The following is a 21,349-nucleotide window of genomic DNA, read 5'->3' as shown; positions in this document are numbered from 1 at the left end:
AGATTCTGTATCAAAAATATTGGGACAGTATGTGAAATACAGCAAACAGAAAGCAGCGATTGGTGAATACACTTTCAGCCATATTTAAATGAAAACTGTGCAACAAGTTTAGGCACTTCACCCTCTACAGTGCATATCGTCAAAAAAATGTCAAGAAATGCTTAAATGGCCATAAACTACAATTAAATCCCTCAAACTTTTGACCCTTTTGATCTGAAGGAACTGCATTAAAAACCAGCATGCTTCTGGTTCAACAGCATAGCTGCATAATCAGACAGTGGATCTGCTGGACACTCTCCCACATTCAGAAGCACAACATACAACAATGAAGGCCCTGCACAGTTTTAGACTTGCATGAAGAAAGAATGACAAAAAATTCTGCTTTCAAAACTGGATCAACTTCAGTCCTCAGCTTTTTTGGAAAAGGTTGCAGGCATCAAATTGGAAATGAGTGTATTTTTACATCAAAAACAACAAGCCTCATTCACCATCTCTTCTTAAGAAAAATATTTTTCTCAAAACCCACTTACACAGTTTTTACAAAGATTCAGACTTTTATCAATGTCTTCTGATTTGTTGGGTAAGAACAGAATCTACACCCACAAGAGTGCAAAGGAGAGAACAGTTCTGCACTTTAAGAACACTTCATGAATCTGATGTAGACTTTCTCTTAGGATCACACACTTAAGAACAAACTTAGATATTAGAGAATGAAGTCCAAAGTTTATGAGTTAAACATCAAATATTGTGCCATTACATTTAAGTTGAGCAGCATGACTAGGTGATTGAGGACCCTCCATGGGATGAAGGAGGCAAAGGGGCTGGATGCAAGTGCAAATTGCCTCTATTGAACATAATTGAACAGAGTCCAGAAACTGAGTAGCTGAGGTACACAGGTACACGCAATAATAATCTAATAATACAGTAGAGCAAATAAGTCCCTGACGAAAAACAGGAAAAGCAAACAGAGCACAACAAACCTAAATGTAAAGGAAGACAAACTAAGCAAGTCAAAGCCTGAGACAAGACCAAAGGAACAGGGAACAAATGGGTCACATCAACAATTCAAGCAAAAGGGATGAGTAAACACAAGATTATAAATATAATATATTGCCAAAAGTACCCATTCAAATAATTGAATTCAGGTGTTCCAATCACTTCCATGTCCACAGGTGTATAAAACCAAGCCCCTAGGCCTGCAGACTGCTTCTACAAATTTTGGGAAAGAATGGGTCGCTCTCAGGAGCTCAGTGAATTCCAGTGTGGTACCGTGATCGGACGCCACCTGTGCAACAAGTCCAGTCGTGAAATTTCCTCACTACTAAATTCCACTACTAAATTCCATAGTCAACTGTCAGTGGGATTATAACAAAGTGGAAGTGATTGGGAACGACAGCAACTCAGCCACGAAGTGGTCGGCCACGCAAAATGACAGAGCGGGGTCAGTGGATGCTGAGGCGCATAGTGCACAGAGGTCACCAACTTTCTGCAGAGTCAATCGCTGCAAACCTCCAAACTACATGTGGCCTTCAGATCAGCTCAAGAACAGCATAGAATGGGTTTCCATGGCTGAGCAGCTGCATCTAAGCCTTACATCACCAAGCGTGGAATGCAGTTGTGTAAAGCGCCGCCACTGGACTCCCATTCATCGAGGTACAAACAGTGTAAATGTTCCTCCAAAGGTTCTACAGTGGTTTTAAGGTCTGATTGTGAAGCTTAAATCAGTTTCTGCAGGTGAAAAGTTTGTATTTGTAACTTTTCATAAGCGAATGTTTTAAAACAGAACAGTAGAATAAAAGCCTGGAGGCGAGTCGGGGTGTGTGGAGTCAGTACAACTTAGAACATATCATTTCAGTGGATTATGGTTCAGTTATGTTCCCTGACTAAAGGTACTGAGATGGAGCCTGGAGGGAACCACTCCAGTGAAAAAAGGGGCACTGACCCAGAGGCAGTCTAGTACCTTTATTTCTTAGAGTGTGGAGTTAAAATCTGTCTTTCAATTGGACGTTAAAATATGTTTCCAGATAATGTTTCTGAACTGAATGTCGCTGATAGGTGTGATGACATGCTAAGCTCTTATTAGGTCAGCTGATTAATATCTAGAAGAGACTCTTTGTTTGGTAAAGAATGCAGAAATACTTGTCTATCAAACACATTCACATACAGACTAACTGAATCATCTGGAGCTTATGACATAGTTTTCCCTCCTTATTTACCTCGATCTCATAAATCTTTTCATTGTAATGATTGGAATAACTTGCTAAAGATTAATTGGCTTAAAAATGGTACACATGGTGACACTGTTGCAAGAAATTATGAGCGAGTATATTTGGACGGTGACTATTGGCCCATGTTCAAACAAAGTGAAAAGTGCTTGGATCCCTTCAGATAATGCAGTTCTACTGCTCCACAGCCCAATGCTGAAGTGGCTTTATACCCCTCTAGCCCATGCTTGGCATTGGGCAAGGAGACCTTAGGCTCATGTGCGGCTGCTCCAGAGTGTCCCATTCTATTCTATTGGAGAATAGAAGCTGTGCAGGTGCCACCAAACACCTGTGCCAGCAATAGGGGACCAAAGTAGCTGAATTCAGACTGGAGTCTAGATACTTTTGGACAGATAGCGGATGTCCCAGTGCAGTATTTGGACACTTTGACCATTTCAACATTGGGAAGTTCTTTAGGTTGCATCATAAAATGTTTAAAAAATATTTGTTTAGTTTTTAGTTCCCCATCAAACTGATGCTGGAATCTTTATGTGGGGAATTTCTGGAGAAGAACTCCAACCAGACTGCACCAAGGGTTCTATAAAGCATAGAGGTGGAAACATCATCATCTCTGAGCTTATGTTTATTGATGGATCATGAACTCAGAAGGGAACCAAGACATTGTGGATGCGAGCCTGAAGACATCTGTCCATAACAAGATAAACTCGTCAGCCTCCTGCTGAAGCAATAAGCTTTCCCATATGAATAAACATATACATTTGCAATGGATGAAAAGGGCTAGAAAGGACTTGTGAAATATATTTTTAAAATTCACTTATTTGTATTTGTTATCATATTTTTGTCAGTTTAAAGTAGATTTAATCAAGTTTAATGATGTAACTAAACGGTACCGACCTCTGTGATCCGCACTGTACTTTACACACAATGTATTTCAAATGAACAAGAAATCAGATCATAACTGCACTTTCACACATTATCAACACCTACAACACTCGCTTTTGTCAAGTTAAAGCTTCATTTGATCAAATTTAAAATTGAGAAACTAGAATACAAATTCATTACAGACAGTAAAGACAGGATTTTGGATATGTTCATACATTTTCAAATGTGTTTAATAAACAAATTGATGTGCATTTATTTTCATATGATGAATTTCTCTGTGTCTTAAAATAGTCTGTTTAGAACTAATGCCACTCGGTTTGACATTTTGTTTCCCAACACAGCCTCCAAATACTTTTAAAATACTTTTTTATGTAAGTAATGAAATGGGTGTGGTCTATTGTGGTGGTTTCATTTTTAAGCATAACCGTAAGTGAACTTTCAGCATGACAGAACAAGAAAGACCTGTCTTCCTGCTGTGATGTATCCAAAACATAGAACTCCAGAGACAGAATCCGCCCTTAGCACAGACGACAGTGGGAGAGTGACGTCCTTCTCCCCTGTTATGGTCACACTTAGCCATGGAACTCTCTCTCATCTCACTATACTTCACCATCTTACTGCTGTCTGCTGAAGGTAAGCTGATGATCATGTCTGTGCACTAGACCTAATGACAATCACACTGTCTGTAGGGAAGCATATGGATAGACTGTATAAGGCAAGGTGGCTTTAGGTTTTTTTGTCTGTAGAGAGATTTTGCCTTCCTTCTTTTTTGATGCCACTAAAATTCCAGAATGGGATCAAAACCACAGGACTTGAGTAAGATGTTGAAGGGGAATTCCACTGATCTTTCAAAATTTGTGCATAATGATAATGAAATGGTTAAGATTTAACCCCTTACTAAGCCGTGGGCCGGCCAGCAGGCCCAAAGCAAAGTTAAATTTATATAGCGTCTTTCACAAACCCAGAGAATTTCAGACAGTATCTATTCCAGAATAGATACTTCATAATCTCATTAACTCCATAATCTCATCATTAACTCTAGATGAGAAAACAGCATCACACCAACATCCTAACTAGACTAAACCTCCTAAATCCTGTCCTAGCTTTAGGATGAACCCCAGCAGGGTCCTCACTTCTGTTTAAGGTCCGTTTCTATGGTTTTTAGGTGGCTGAGTCAGGCAGCATAGTTCATTACCAGCATAATGAGCTCCATTTATTTCTACTGTAAAATGCGGCTTTCACTGGGAGATGTTTTTCTCTTCCAACTCTGCGTTTTAAAAATCTCAGATGCTGCCGACTCAAACTCCACCACTCCTTTGATCACCTTCCTGTGTTAATGTTGATGATGAAATATTACAGTGATGGTGGTCGATAATGAGGAGACAGGGCTGACCATGTCAAATCAAATCAAATCAAATTTATTTGTATAGCGCTTTTTACAACGGATGTTGTCACAAAGCAGCTTTACAGAATTTCGAAAAAGACAGTGTTTCAACAGGACTGTAAGAATGTACAGAAACCCCCTGGTGGGCAAGCCAGGGGCAACAGTGGCAAGGAAAAACTCCCTCAGAACTGAGGAAGAAACCTTGGGAGGAACCAGGCTCACCAGGGGGGACCCATCCTCCTCTGGTCAAACTACCTACAAGTGATTATATTACTAATATTAATAGCCACCATGTGTCTGTTTATTAAGAGGAGTAACATTAGCACACTCAGCTAATGCTTCTGTACCACGTGGCCGCAAACGTCCACCTCTAAAAGCTCCCTCACAGAAAGTTATTACATATACAGTTATGAATTCACTGCCTGATGACTGAGACACTTTTTTATGATAGTTTTGAGACCATTTTGGTCCTCACACATATCCATTCATGGTGGATGAATACATGTAGGAGGCAAAATACTCCAAACAGTGGTCAGATTTTCTGCTATTTTCCATCATCAACATTCCATATGATCTTGGAAGACTTGTGTAGGTTCACTGGTGGTTCTGTATAGTAAATAAAATGTCTATATCTGTGTTGTAGTCATGGCGACCCCTGGTTCAAATCACCACCACTGTAAAGACATCTGAACCATTTCACACCAAACCGCTCTGAATCAATCTGATTGCATCTCACACACTGAGAAACTTGGAATTCCCCTTTGAATACTTTTAGTCAAGTCATCAAGTCAACCTAGAGAATCAGAGGGTAGAGGTGCTGATTTCCAGTCTTTTCTCAGTTTATATTTAATATGTAATACTTCTCTTTGTTTTTCTCCCACAGACTCAAACACACAGACTACAAACAGTAAGATCTCAGACTTGTTTCAGTTCTGATTCAACTCAATAATAATTCATAACTAACTCAATAATAACTTATATATAGTGTCTGTTAATAATTACATATTTTCTCAAAATTATTATTTAGTATCTAAAAATAATGAAAAAATTCTCAAAATTTGACTTATTATCTCAACATTTTAACCTTGAAAAGAAAAATAAAATGACTTAGTATCTCAAAATAATAACTCACAAAGTTAATGACAAAGTGAAATAACTAATAACTTAGATTCTCAAAATTTATACTTAGTGTCTTTAAATAATTATTTATTTTCTCAAAATTTGTACTTAAGTGTCTCAAAATAATGACCAATTGTCTCTTAATTTTGCCCTAGTATTTTGAAATGACTGCTGTGAAACAATCCTTTACTTTCTTGCAATTTATTAAGTCATTATTTTGAGCTTGTGAGTCATTATTTTGAGATACAAAGTCAAAATAATGACACACTACTGTCAGAAAAAGAGAAGAAGAAAATTCTCTATCTTGTGAGAACGGGCTTCTACAGTGCATGGCTGGATCTGAGGGAACACAGTTGACCATGAAGTCGAAATAAATTATAAAGATTATAAAAACTGTGGATGTATTTACAGACATTATACCTGTAGTTCTACAGCAGTGATAGTTGTGGATTGTGGTAACTTCTCACCGATCAATGTTGCCCCTGCTTTCTCTCAGACTGTGGGGTTGCCCCTCTGAACACCCGTGTTGTAGGAGGTGCTAACGCTCCGGTGGGGAACTGGCCATGGCAGGTCAGCATCCACTACTTAGGCAGACACATCTGTGGAGGAACGCTTATCCACCAAGACTGGGTCCTCAGTGCTGCTCACTGCATCATATCGTGAGTGTAGGCCGGTTCTTTAATTACATATTACATATTTGCTTGATCCAAACCTCTGGACCATTCAGGGGGCCTGAGGAACATTTGAGAACCACTCCTATGTAGTAGCAAAAACATTCTATGATGTGGGTGCTATACAGACCCATTTGTAAAAGGTTCTTTTACAGAAATAACCAGTTGTCCATCAAAGAGATGATCTATTTACTTACTTCAAAGAGCCGTTTAAGCATTCAGATGGTTCTCTGAGCTGACATAACATGGCCAAAAGAATGTGGACACTCATCTCACATCACGTGAACATCATGTTCACATGTGCAAGTTATTTTGAACAGATTATAAGAAGAGCTAGTTCATAGGAAATTATGACTATTATGCTTGGAGGAGGATGAAGGAATCAAGTTTGGAGGAACATCATCCAAATGGTTTCCAGGAGTCAAAGCTGACTTGACGGCACAAACAAACAAACAAACAAACATACAGACATATATATACTTCTACATATGGAATTTAAGGGCTAAGTCATCACATACAGTGCCATATTTTGCACATATTTTGGATGTGAAGCAATATATACATTTGCATATTTCTAATGCTGGAACAAAACCTCATCTCCATTTTTATCGTTTTTCCATTTGAAAATGCCTATTGATCGTCTGGTTCCATTGACTTACATTAAAAGTTAAGCACATTTTTCCTTCTCCTGTAAAGTTACCATTTTGAAGATTCGAGGTTTTTTTCTTATAGTAGTGATAAACTTGTGCTCCGTGTGCGATTCGCCTTATCGTTAGCTGTTAATGGTGGTTAAGTGTAGTGTTGTGAGTTCAGTGGCTCTCCTATGTTAGCCTGCTGTTGGCACTTCCAGGTATTCTGACTGCACAGAGTTTATGTGTTCAGTAACATTTGCCCTGATTTAGTTATAAATGTGTTATAGCGTTTTTAATGCACTCATAAAACGAGAATTGTCAAAGAATACTTCCTTCTTCTGTTCCTCCGTTTCACTGAAGATTGCGTAAGACCCAAAGTGCAGTGCTTTAGCACTTCATTAACTTTTGAAGTGCTCTCAGCCTCACATCCGCTGAAGGGACTGTCAAACTCAGAGTCAAACTAATTGCTCGGAATCATTTAAAGCTTTAATATTTATTCACAGAATTCAGCAAACTTAAATAAATCGATGGTACAATAAAAACATAAGCAGATCAGTTTAAAAAACTGTGGAATATTCTTTTAACACAGAAGATTTGACTGTGTCCTGTCCTTCACATCAGCACAGACATTAGCAAGTGGACACTATACCTGGGAAGGCAGAAACAGAGCGGATCAAACCCCAATGAAGTGAGCCGGAGCATCCAGGCCATTATTGTCCACCCCAACTACAACAACACCCTGTACGACAACGACGTCAGCCTGATGAGGCTGAGCGTGTCCGTCGACTTCACAGACTACATCCGGCCCATCTGCCTGGCGGCTAATTCCAGCACCTTCTACAACGCCACCTCCTGCTGGGCCACAGGCTGGGGCAACATCGGCAAGGATGGTGAGATTGAGATAAGGAGGATAACTGAAAATTTCCATGGTGATGATGTTACTCTAGCTACTCTATTGGCAATGCATTTCTAAGGAGATTAGAAAAATTAACCTCTGGACTTTAAAGCAGGGGCTCTCAAAGTTTTCCACCTCAAGGCCTACTTATCACTACAAAGCACGAAAGACCACAAGCAAACAGAACTCTGGGAAATTTTCAGTACAGTTGAAACTCCTGCAATACACAACACATATCAGAGAACATGAAATATCAAAAGATTAGGCTAACATATCACTGCTGTCAGAATAAAACCTCTCCAAAATGGTAACTTTACAGGAGAGGAAAAAAACTTCCATGTAAGTCTTCTAATGTAAGTCAATGGAACCAGAATTTTTACCAAGTCATTTTGGGTGGTTTCTGTTGGTCCATTCATCATGTAATTTACAAAGAATGTAAAAGGTAACAGGAATTTTCAAATTATGTCAAAAACTGAAAAACATCAAAAATAGAGGGTAAAGCTTCTTTTGGATGGTCCACTGTAGATTCTCTGTACATTCTCAGTATATCTTTAAGTAACATTCAACTAAATATCCATTAAATTGAATTGAACTTGAAGTTTAGCGTGAAAGAATGTATTAAATCTAACCCTAAACCTAAATAATAAACCATAATGTAGTTGATCAACTGATCATCACCAGAAAGTTTGTTAATGTTTGTTGGAGGAACATCATCCAAATGGTTTCCAGGAGTCAAAGCTGAATTGATGACACAAACAAACATACAAACATATTTCTACTTACAGAATTTCAGGGCTAAGTCATCACAGCAATACATGCATGTGCATCTTTCTAATGCTGGAACAAAACCTCGTATCTCCATTTTTATTTTTCACTTTTTGACATAATTTGAAAATTCCTGCTGCTCTTTACATTGTGTGTAAATTTCATGATGAATATAAGTCTCTGTAGAGGATCTATAGGGGACCATCCAAATGAAATGTGACTGAGAAGTGAAGTGGAATGTCAGGGGAGTGTGTTTTCATTTGACTTGTATTAACATTGTATACAGTCTGAAAACATGTTATATTTCTTTTACCATTGTTTAAATCAATTATTTTTTCATTGATTTTTGAGACAAAGTGGCATCACCAGCCCACTATGGACCACCAAAGGGTGCTTTGCGGCCCACTTCTGGTCTGCGACTCAATGTTTGAGAAACCCTGCTTCACAGTACTCACTTGATAGAAGGGCTGTCTAAATACTTTTGGACAGGTAGCGTAACTCGATTAATCCTGTTGTACCAATGCAGTGCAAACCAGAAGTTCTTTATTATCATGGAATACTGATTTGTGCTGTTCTGGCACACATTGGGTTATGATGATTGTGATGAGTGGCATCAGCTAAAAACATTCTCTTCAAGGTTCCAAAGGTGAGCAATAAATTTACAGATCGTTATAAATAGAAAACAGCTTTAACTGTGATGTCTCTCTTTAAAGGGGAATCTCAAAATTTCTGCATAATTCAATTATTGAGATGTTAACAAAGTCATTTGGATTCAGCATGAAGTGGTTAATTGCACAGACACAGATTTCGCCATGACTACAACACAGATATAGACATTTTATTCACCATCCAGGACCAACAGAGAACCTACACAACTCTTCTGAGTTTATATAGAATGATGATGATGGAAAATAATGAAAAATCTGAAATAAAAAGTTTTCTTCAGGGACTTTTTTTCCTCACAACACCCTGCATGTATCCCTTCACCATGAATGTATATACAGTATATTTTTAAAAAGTGTGTGTGTGTATATATATATATATATATATATATATATATATATATATGGTTCCATTGACTTACATTAAAAGTAAAGTATGTTTTTTCCTTCTACTGCAAAGTTACTGTTTTGGAGATACGAGGTTTTGATCCGACAACAGCTAAATGTGTTTGTGTGTGTGTTTGTGTGTGTGTGTGTGTGTGTGTGAGTGTGTGTATATATATATATATATATATATATATATATATATATATATATATATATATATATATATATATGCGTGTGTGTAAATTGAAAGCATAAATTGAAAACATACATTTGTTTAAACATTGTGCTTATGTAAAATATTTATTTATTTTATGTTTTAGACCATAACCATATTTCAAAACAACATAAAACAACATCTCAGACATCAAGTAATGTATTCATAATAATTTGTGTGGGAGCTGTGAGACATTACACTCTTCAGATGTCTGGTTCCTATCACCACCACTGTGAACAGTTATGACTGTGTAAGCATCTCTAGAACAGAGTGTTTCACACCAAACCGCTCTGAACGACACTGTTTACATCTTAACTGTTTAACTGTGCTATTAGAAATGAGTGAAGTTCGTCTTTAAGACTGGTGTCCGTAGCCACAACTGCAACTGAAAAATGTAGGCTCTCCACAAACTACTGTCTTGTCATGTCAATAGAAACAAACACTGTAAATAAAAAAAAGGCTTCAAATGACAGACTTGTTTATGTGGGTGTTCGACGAGGGCCTTAATCTTTGGACAACAACTGTCCTGTTTACAGGTGTCAGCATCTAAAATTTTCCATGTTCTCATTCATTTATACACCCACTTTCTCACTGACTCACTCACCCACTGACTGACCCACTCACTCTGTCTTTTTGCCAGTTTCTTTACCGGCTCCTCAAACTCTTCAGGAGGTCAAGATCCCAGTCATGGGCACCAGGGAGTGCACGTGCATGTACAGGGCAGTAGAGGACACTGTTATCACAGCTCAGATGATTTGTGCTGGGACAAAGGGCAAAGGCATTTGCCAGGTAAGTTTCAACCAGGCAGATCACAGAGAAACTGCAAATAATCTGAACAGTCTTGAGGAAATAAACATCAGTGAACCCTTACAGAAATCTTCACATGTGGTTTGTTAACACAGCTTTGTTAAAAATATGTCATCATGTGAAAATGTGTTGAGAAAATCGCCCATCACATCCAACCACACAGAATGACTGTGTTTACATTTCAACTGTTGAATTATACAGAAACTTTAAAAAACTGGTTGAATTCCCCTTTAAAGAGTTTGTCGATGTAAATGTAAAAGTTGTAGCATGAAAATAAATTCTAATTAATTAAGTCAGTAAAAATGAAATGAATGTTACAATTCAGACACACTAAAATACACGTCCTTGACTGTGTAAGATCAGTAACTCATATTTTCCAAATTATTAATAAATGTCCACTGTTAATGAGATAATAACCCCTATGAAAAGACAAGAACAGGATTTGTGTACCCTGCCTGGAACAGGGTTACCGGGGCCCCACCCTGGAGCCAGGCCTGGGGGAGGGGCTCGCCAGCGAGCGTCTGGTGGCCGGGCATTTACTCATGGTGCCCGGCCGGGCCCAGCCCGAAGGAGTTACATGAGTCCCTCCTCCCATCGACCCACCACCAATGGGAGGGGCAGTAGTAGGGGTTCGGTGCTTTGTGGATCGGGCAGTGTCCGAAGGCGTGGGCCTTGGCGTTCTGATCCTCGGTTACTGAAACTGGCTTTTGGAACTTGGAACGTTACCTCACTGGCGGGGAAGGAGCCTGAGTTGGTGCGCGAGGTTGAGAGATACCGGCTAGATATAGTCGGGCTCACCTCAACACACAGCTTTTGCTCTGGGTCCAATCTCCTTGAGAGGGGCTGGACTTTATTCTTTTCTGGAGTTGCCCATGGTGAGAGGCGGCGGGCAGGTGTGGGCTTTCTCATAGCCCCTCGACTCGGTGCCTGTATGTTGGGGTTTTCTCCGGTGGACGAGAGGGTAGCTTCCCTACGCCTTAAGGTTGAGGAACGGGTCCTGGCTGCTGTCTGTGCTTATGCACCGAACAGCAGTTCAGCGTACCCAGCCTTCTTAGAGTCCTTGGAAAGGGTGCTTGAAAGTGCTCCTCCTGGAGACTCTATTGTCCTACTGGGGGACTTTAACGCTCACATGGGCAATGACAGTGAGACCTGGAGGGGTGTGATTGGGAGGAATGGCCTCTCTGATCTGAACCCGAGTGGTGTTCAGTTTTTGGACTTCTGTGCAAACCACAGTTTGTCCATCACGAACACCATGTTTTAACACAAGGATGTCCATAAGTGCACATGGCACCAGGACACCCTAGGCCGCAGTTCAATGATTGACTTTGTAGTCGTGTCATCGGACTTGCGGCCATGTGTTTTGGACACTCGGGTAAAGAGAGGAGCTGAGCTGTCAACTGATCACCACCTGGTGGTGAGTTGGATCAGGTGGTGGGGAAATATGCCGGTCAGACCAGGCAAGCCCAAATGTATAGTGAGGGTTTGCTGGGAACGTCTGGCAGAAGAACCTGTCAGATTGATCTTCAACTCACACCTCTGTCAGAACTTTGACCAGATATCGGGGGAGGTGGGGGACATTGACTCAGAATGGGCCATGTTCCGTTCCTCCATTGTTGAAGCGGCTGACTGTAGCTGTGGTCGTAAGGTAGTTGGTGTTTGTCGGGGCGGTAATCCTCGAACCTGGTGGTGGACACCCCAGGTGAGAGATGCCGTCAAGCTGAAGAAGGAGTCCTACCAGGCATGGTTGGCCTGAGGGACACCAGAGGCAGCTGGCAGGTACCAAGCGATCTGCGGCTTCAGTCGTCGCCAAGGCAAAAACCCGTGTATGGGAGGAGTTTGGTGAGGCCTTGGAAAGTGACTTTAAGTCGGCTCCGAAAAGATTCTGGCAAACCGTCAGGCGACTCAGAAGTGGAAAGCAGTGTACCACTAGCACTGTATATAGCGGAGATGGTGTGCTGCTGACTTCGACTGAAGTCGTCATTGGGCGGTGGAAGGAATACTTTGAGGACATTCTCAATCCCACCGACACGTTCTCCGGTGAGGAGGCAGAGTCTGGGGACATGGGAATAGGCTTGTCCATTACTGAGGCCGAAGTCGCTAAGGTAGTTAAGAAGCTCCTTGGTGGCAAGGCTCCAGGGGTGGATGAGATCCGCCCTGAGTTCCTCAAGGCTCTGGATGTTTTGGGGCTGTCTTGGCTGACACGCCTTTTCAACATTGCGTGGACATCGGGGGCGGTGTCACTGGATTGGCAGACTGGGGTGGTGGTGCCTCTTTTTAAAAAAGGTGACCGGAGGGTGTGTTCCAACTACAGGGGAATCACACTCCTCAGCCTCCCTGGTAAGGTCTATGCAGGGGTACTGGAGAAGAGAGTCCGGCTTATAGTTGAACTTCGGATCCAGGAGGAGCAGTGTGGGTTCCGTCCTGGTCGTGGAACACTGGACCAACTCTTCACCCTCTCCAGGATTCTGGAGGGTTCATGGGAGTTTGCCCAACCAGTCCACATGTGCTTTGTGGATCTGGAGAAGGCATTTGACTGTGTTCCCCGGGGTATTCTGTGGGAGGTGCTTCGGGAGTACGGGGTACATGGCTCTTTGCTATGATCCATTCAGGCCCTGTACAAACAAAGCAGGAGTTTGGTTCGCATGGCCGGCAGTAAGTCAGACTCATTCCCAGTGAGAGCTGGACTCCGTCAGGGCTGCCCTTTGTCACCGATTCTATTAATAATTTTTATGGATAGAATTTCTAGGCGCAGTCATTGGATGGAGCGTGTCCAGTTTGGTGACCTCAGGGTCACATCGCTGCTGATGATGTGGTCCTATTGAGGATAGGATAGGGTGAGAAGTTCGGTCATCCGGGAGGGACTCGGAGTAGAACCGCTGCTTCTTCACACTGAGAGGAGTCAGCTGAGGTGGTTCGGGGATCTAGTTAGGATGCCTCCTGGACGCCTCCCTCAGGAGGTGTCACAGGCAAGTCTACCTGGGAGGAGACCACGGGGAAGACCCAGGACACGCTGGCGTGACTATATCGCCCAGCTGGCCTGGGAGCGCCTCGGAATCCCCCTTGGAGAGCTAGTGGAAGTGGCTGGGGAAAGGGAGGAACCCCGGAGAAGCGGAAGATAATGGATGGATGGATGGATGGATGGATGGATGTTAATGAGATATAAACAGAACAGCCCAGCCATGAAATGCTCACCATATCCTTACGGAAGAGCTGGCAGCACCGCTGAACTGTTCCACAAGGGAGTGATGCTAACAGGCTTATAGTGCTAACACGGTTATAGTTCTAACAGGGTATGGTTCTATCAGGCCTATAGTACTAAAAGGGTTATAGTTCTATATGGCATATCGTGCTAACAGAGCTGTGGTTCTATCAGGGTATGGTTATATCAGGCATATTGTGCTAACAGAGCTATGGATCTATCAGGGTATGGTTCTGTCCAGCATATAGTGCTAACAGAGCTATGGTTCTATCACGGTATGGTTATATCAGGCATATAGTGCTAACAGAGTTATGGTTCTATCAGGGTATGGTTATATCAGGCATATAGTGCTAACAGAGCTATGGATCTATCAGGGTATGGTTCTGTCCAGCATATAGTGCTAACAGAGCTATGGTTCTATCACGGTATGGTTATATCAGGGATATATTGCTAACATGGCTATAGTTCTATCAGGGTATGGTTCTTACAGGCCTATAATGCTAACAGGGCTATGGTTTCATCAGGGTATGGTTCTAACAGGCCTATAATGTTAACGGGGCTATGGTTCCATCAGGGTATGGTTCTAACAGGCCTATGGTTCCATCAGGGTATGGTTCTAACAGGCCTATAATGCTATATGGTTTCATCAGTGTATGGTTCTAACAGGCCTATAATGCTAAAAGGGCTATGGTTTCATCAAGGTACGGTTCTAACATCCCTATAATGCTAACAGGGCTATGGTTCCATCAAGGTATGGTTCTAACAGGCCTATAATGCTAACAGGGCTATGGTTCCATCAAGGTATGGTTCTAACAGGCCTATAATGCTAAAAGGGCTGTGGTTTCATCAAGGCATTGTTCTAACATACCTATAATACTAACAGGGCTATGGTTCCATCAAGGTATGGTTCTAACAGGTCTATAATGCTAAAAGGGCTATGGTTTCATCAAGGTATGGTTCTAACATACCTATAATGCTAACAGGGCTATGGTTCCATCAAGATATGGTTCTAACAGGCCTATAATGCTAACAGGGCCATTGTTTCATCAGGGTATGGTTTTACCAGGCCTATAATGCTAACAGGGCTATTGTTCTATCAGGGTATGGTTCTACCAGGCCTATAATGCCAACAGGGCTATAGTTCTATCTGTATGCTTCTAAGAGGCTTACAATGTTAATAGGGCTATGGTTCTTACAGGCCTATTATGCTAACAGGACTATGGTTCTATCAGGGTATGGTTCTAACAGGACTATAGTGCTAAACGCCTATAGTTTTATCAGTGTATGGTTCTATCATGCCTGTAATGCTAATATGGTTATAGTTCTATTAGGGTATGGTTCTACCAGGCCTATAATACCAACAAGGCTATAGTTCTATCAGGGTACGGTTATAATATGCCTATAATGCAAATAGGGTTATAGTTCTATTAGGTTATGGTTCTACCAGGCCTATAATGCCAACAGTGCTATAGTTCTATCGGTATGGTTCTAAGAGGCTTACAATGTTAATAGGGCTATGGTTCTTATGGGCCTATAATGCTAACAGGGCTATGGTTCCATCAGGGTATGGTTCTACCAGGCCTATAATGCTAACAGGGCTATGGTTCCATCAGGGTATGGTTCTACCAGGCCTATAATGCTAACAGGGCTATGGTTCTATCGGTATGGTTCTAAGAGGCTTACAATGCTAAGAGGGCTATGGTTCTTATGGGTCTATAATGCTGACAGGACTATGGCTCCATCAGGTATGGCTCTACCAGGCCTATAATGCCAACAGGGCTATAGTTCTATCGGTATGGTTCTAAGAGGCTTACAATGCTAAGAGGGCTATGGTTCTTATGGGTCTATAATGCTAACAGGACAATGGTTCTATCAGGGTATGGTTCTAACAGGCCTAAAATGCTATATGGTTTCATTGGGGTATGGTTCTAACAGGCCTATGATGCTAACAGGGCTATGGTTCCATCAGAGTATGGTTCTAACAGGCCTATAATGCTAATAGCGCCATTGTTTCATCAGGGTATGGTTGTACCAGGCCTATAATGCTAACAGGGCTATGGTTCTATCAGGGAATGGTTCTACCAGGCCTATAATGCTAACAGGGCTATGGTTCTATCATGGTATGGTTCTACCAGGCCTATAATGCCAACAAGGCTACAGTTCTATCGGTATGATTCTAAGAGGCTTACAATGCTAATAGGGCTATGGTTCTATCAGGGTATGACTCTAAAAGTGCTGTAGTTCTATCAGGGTATGGTTCTATCCTGCCTGTAAATACTAATAGGGTTATAGTTCTATCTGGGTGTGGTTATAACATGCACAGGTCTATGGTCCTATTAGTTACTTTGCATAGAAAGTGCTAATGCAGCATGTGATGTTACTCTGTTACTCACCATAAATTTTAATTTTTTAATTTAGTGTAGCACCTACTCTAGATCAATATTAGCTGGTTAAATCTACCCTATATTACCAAAAGTATGTGGACATCCATCCTAATTATCAAGTGTTTCAGGCACATTGCTAACAGGTCTACAAAATTAAGCACATAGCACTGCAGTCTCCATAGACAAACACTAGCAGTGGAATAGGTCATACTGAGCTCAGTGACTTTAAACATTGTTATAGGATGCCACCTCTGCCACAAGTCAGTTTGTGAAATTTCAGCCCCGCTAGTTCTGCCCCAGCCAACTGTGGGTGCTATTAATGTGAAATGGAAAACTTCCCAGAAGAGTGGAGGCTGTTACAGCCGCAAAGAGAGGGCAACTCTATAGTAGTGCTTATGGTTTTGGAATGGGTCATCCAACAAGCTCATGTAAGTGTGATGGTCAACTGTCCACATACTTTTGGCCATGTACGTTTAGTATAAAGTTTGCTGTTTTGAGAAGGGAAATACATAATGGACATTAAAGTTGTCCCTCATATTGTTAGCATGTTAACTTATTAACTAGCTAGCATATTGCTTTCCCCACTTTGTAGCCTGAACAATTCCAATGATGGAATTCTGAGTTTGTAACTTCCCACTTCAGAGTTAAGGTGATTACATCACTCATTCTCCCTATTTCACCTCTCTCTGTGTGCAGGGTGATTCTGGAGGACCACTGCAGTGTAAGCAGGGCTCTGTTTGGGTCCAGGCAGGTATATCGAGTTTTGGAGTCCCCTGTGCAGTAGGAATTCCAGAGGTTTTTACTCGTGTGTCCGAGTTCCAAACCTGGATCACGCAGAATGCTGCCGGATCCAGCGTCAACTTTGTGACCTTCACGTCCACCGGCACCGACACAGACAGCGGCTATGTTTGTAGTAATATTACAGTGAGCTCGGCTGCTGCCACGCACAAGGCCTCCCTGTTCTCAAGCCTCCTCGTCCTCCTCTCCACCCTCATCCCATTTGCATTCCTTACGCTCATCTTCTCAGGAGTCCACTGACCCACTTCTGCTCTGCGCAGTGTGAAGTTCTCAGCATTTGCAGGACAATTTATGAAGAAATTAATTAAATGAAATCACTTGAATATGAACAAAAAACCATTCGTTTTCTAAATAAAAAGCTGAATGAACTTTTGAATCACTTTTTTGTTATAAAATAAATCAATGGCTGTTCCCAGACTGAAGTGGCACAAATCTGATGTCACTCAGATCTGATGTTTTCAGGGCTGTGTGGACACAAATCTGATCTTTTCAAATCCAACCTGAGCCACTTTCATATGTGGTCCTAGATCGGACACATATCCGATTCGTGGCCATGTGACCTTAATGTAACCCTCGGATCGGAATTCATGTGCTTTTCTTTTACTGCTCATGCACCATCATTCAGCGATACCCTGGCAACAGCGCCAAACAGACGTTAAAGCCTGTAAATGGTGGAAAAGCAGCTCATCTCACCTTTTTCTCCTTCATCTGGCTCTAATAATGAAGCTGAGAGCTGATCAGAGTTAATGATCTTCTCAGCGAAGCTCGTTCTGCTCGTTAGTTTGTGCTGATGATGCAGTGATTCAGTCACATGACGTTACTGAGTAGGAAGAGCTCATGAGGGTCATTTCAGGACGCTGGCTCGTTCACATTAATTACAGATTTGAATCACTAACCTAAACGATGTGAACCATCTAGTCAGAGAGTTTGGATTTGAGCAATAAATTGGATTTGAGACATGAGGCTTGTAATGTGAACGCAAGTAATGTTCAGTAAATCATTTCTAGAGGTAACGAATAGTGATATCACTTGTCTGGCCAAGGTTAAAGGGCTCATGTTCTACACTTTTCACATATTTTTATCCTTCCCTCTAATGTCCTCTCATAACATCTGCCTGGTTTCCATGTAAGAAAAATCGTAATTCATTTGATATGATAACTTCCCAGCTGTTCTTTATCCCATAGAACAAGACAGACTGACTTAACTGTAACTTTAAGACTGAAATATGTAAATGACCCCTGTTCTGATTGGCAGCCCTGTATTGCGCTTCACTGTAAAAGAAGTCTGGCTTGAAACTCTCCTTATAATTTCAACTTGAATGAAGGGATTTAAACTGATGTAGGCTGGATAGGTGAACATGTAATTGTGTCTTTTGTGACATCACAAAAAACGTGATTTCAAAACAGACTGTTTTTGAAGATAAGTTTTCAGTATATGGACTGTAAGGATTGGGGGATTGAAAGGTATGTCTGAAACCTTCAAAAAAAGTGAGGAACATTTTGTTCACCATGATATGGGCCCTTTAACCTGTATCATAGCTGGAGGACGGAATGAGGACTGAATGAGTGAATCATTAATAAATTATGGAGATTATGGTCTTTATTTGGACAACTGAGAGACGGCTGAACATTTTTGTCTATACACGCTATCAACCTACTATTGATAATATATGAAATATAAAAATACATTATATAATAATAGATTATGCTGTATGTTTTACAGTAAAGATACATGATGGTGGTTGGTATAGTGTAGCTGGTAACTTCTATGCTGAAGACTGGGTTTCAATCCCCCACCTGGGCAAACACCCTACACTATACCAATGAGAGTCCTTGAGCAAGACTCCTAACGCCACCTTCTGCAAGTAGCTCTAGATATGAGCATCTGCTAAATGCCGTAAATAGATGTCAATGTAAAATGATGTGTCATTGGCTAAATGACATTCATTTTTTTCCATGCACAGGAACCAACGCATTCAGATCTGCACTTTCACACTAAATTGAGCTAAAAAGGCAAACAATTCTTGAAAACTCTATGCTAGAGGTCACTAATAGGCAGAACACAGTCTGAGTCTGGACCCAGGCGCTGTCCTATGCGGACCTGTACCTGTAACCTATAAACTATGGAGAATTTCATTTAGAAGGGATGGAGTTATTTTAATCGGTGTAATTTTTATAGCCTTTACAGTACGGCTTTTTAGTGGTCTGGGAGACTCACAGATGAACCGTATGTCTTGTAAATATCACATATGACGCTGCTCATCCAATCAGGTCTGTGCATTACGATGAGCTCTGAGTCTCGAATGAGTGGCACACACAAAGGGGAGGGACGAGGTGAGAAACAGCAGTCAGAGAAGAAAGTGAGTCAGAGGGAAGTTATTTCATATGTCGTGCTCTAAAAAGAGAAAACTGACAGCAAATGTTGAAATTTGACTGAATTGTACTTTATTTGATCTGATATTCAGTTGTTGACTGAATAGGATTTTGATATTCCTCCTCGGCTACTTCAGTAAACAGCATATGGCATTGAGTCATGATGCAGGTTAGACATTGAGATTCCGGACCTTTGCTTATGGATATTTTCTCTAACTGGACCTTAGTGAATTTTAATTAAAGACCCCTGCTCTAGGCTATGTGTATCTGTCAATGCTTAAAGGGGAATTCAACCAATTTATCTAAATATCTGCATAAGTAAACTGTTAAGATGTAAACAGAGTCGTTCAGGGCGTTTTTGTGTGAAACGCTCTGGTCTAGAGAAGAACTGTTCACAGTGGTGGTGATAGGAACCAGACATCCACCTCTAAAAGCTCCCTCACAGATAGTTCCTACATGACATGGTTATGAATTCACTGTCTGATGTCTTTTATGATAGTCTTAACGGGTGGAAATCCCCTTTTTTATGACAAAACAAGGCTTAAAGGGGAATCCCACCAATTTTGTAAAATTTCTGCATAGTTCTGTAATTCAGATGCAAACATTCCGAGCAGTTTGGTGTGAAATGGTTCAGCTTGGTTTCTTTACAGTGGTGGTGATAGGAACCAGGGGTTGCCATGACTACAACACAAATATAGACATTTTATTTACCATCCAGAACCACCAGTGAACCTACATGTGTCTTCTGAGTTTATATGGAATTTTGATGATGGGAAAATAATGATAAAGTTTTCTTTGAGGACTATTTTGCCTCATAATAGCCCTTATGTATCCTGCCACTATAAATGGATTTTAAAAACATAATGGATGGATGGATGGAATGTGCCACACATTTTCAATGGGAGACAGGTCTGGACTGCAGGCCAGTATAGTACCCACACTCTTTTAGTACGAAGCCACGCTGTTGTAACACGTGCAGAATGTGGCTTGTATTGTCTTGCTGAAATAAGCAGGACGTCCCTGAAAAAGACGTTGCTTGGATGGCACCATATGTTGCTCCAAAACCTGTATGTGCCTTTCAGCATTTTTGGTGCCTTCACAGATGGGCAAGTTACCCATGCCATGGGCACTAACACACCCTCATACCATCAGAGATGCTGGCTTTTGAACTTTGCGCTGATAACAATCCAGATAGTCCTTTTCCTCTTTGGCCCGGAGGACACGATGTCCATGATTTCCAAAAGCAATTTGAAATGTGGACTCGTCAGACCACAGGACACTTTTCCACTTTGCGTCAGTCCATCTCAGATGAGCTCGGGCAGAGAAGCTGGCGGCGTTTCAGGGTGTTGTTGATATATGGCTTTCGCTTTGCATGGCGGTTTTAACTTGCACTTGTAGATGGAGTGACAAACTGTGTTCACTGACAGTGGTTTTCTGAAGTGTTCCTAAGCCCATGTGTGAACCTCGCCCCATCCGTGCTTGTGAACGACTGAGCCTTTGAGGGATGCTCCCTTTGTACCCAATCATGGCACTAACCTGTTTCCAATTAACCTGTTCAACTGTAGAATGTTCCAAACAGGTGTTTTTGAGCATTCCTCAACTTTTCCAGTCTTTTGTTGCCCCTGTCCCAACTTCTTTGGAACGTGTTGCAGGCATCAAATTCAAAATTAGTGAATATTTGCAAAAAACAAAGTTTATCCGTTTAAATAAATATCTTGTCTTTGTGGTGTATTCAATTGAATATAGGTTGAAAATGATTAGCAAATCATCATATTCTGTTTTTATGTTTTACACAACGTCTCAACTTCACTGGAATTGGGGTTGTAAATCTGAATGATTAAATAATGCAGAAATTAAACAAATCTGTGGAATTCCCCTTTCATTCTTTCCAAGTATCTATATTGTCATGAGGAGTATTACTCATCTACTGTGGTATATTTTAAGAATGTTATC

At 41.2% G+C, this 21,349-nt stretch overlaps 1 protein-coding gene across 1 annotated transcript; it reads left to right on the top strand.

Annotated features, from left to right (window-relative positions):
• The first annotated feature begins 3,618 nt into the window (after window positions 1-3,618).
• On the top strand, window positions 3,619-17,392 carry zgc:123217 (uncharacterized protein LOC641414 homolog). The gene is made up of 6 exons (XM_017695028.1): window positions 3,619-3,740; window positions 5,375-5,398; window positions 6,107-6,269; window positions 7,535-7,803; window positions 10,477-10,625; window positions 16,923-17,392. The coding sequence occupies exons 1-6, from the start codon at window positions 3,686-3,688 to the stop codon at window positions 17,262-17,264; spliced, it is 1,002 nt and encodes a 333-aa protein (XP_017550517.1). The 5' UTR covers window positions 3,619-3,685; the 3' UTR covers window positions 17,265-17,392.
• The last annotated feature ends 3,957 nt before the right edge of the window (window positions 17,393-21,349 follow it).

Source organism: Pygocentrus nattereri, chromosome 13, assembly GCF_015220715.1.
Source record: "Pygocentrus nattereri isolate fPygNat1 chromosome 13, fPygNat1.pri, whole genome shotgun sequence".
In the NCBI taxonomy this organism is placed as follows: domain Eukaryota; kingdom Metazoa; phylum Chordata; class Actinopteri; order Characiformes; family Serrasalmidae; genus Pygocentrus; species Pygocentrus nattereri.
The sequence above is the reverse complement of the archived record's forward strand: the minus strand, read 5'-3'. Positions and strand labels throughout refer to the sequence as shown.

Coding starts and splice junctions, on each gene's coding strand:
- zgc:123217 (XM_017695028.1), top strand. CDS start 3,686: ATGGAACTCTCTCTCATCTCACTATACTTCACCATCTTACTGCTGTCT. Junction 3,741..5,374: donor CTTACTGCTGTCTGCTGAAG/GTAAGCTGATGA, acceptor TTTCTCCCACAG/ACTCAAACACACAGACTACA. Junction 5,399..6,106: donor AAACACACAGACTACAAACA/GTAAGATCTCAG, acceptor GCTTTCTCTCAG/ACTGTGGGGTTGCCCCTCTG.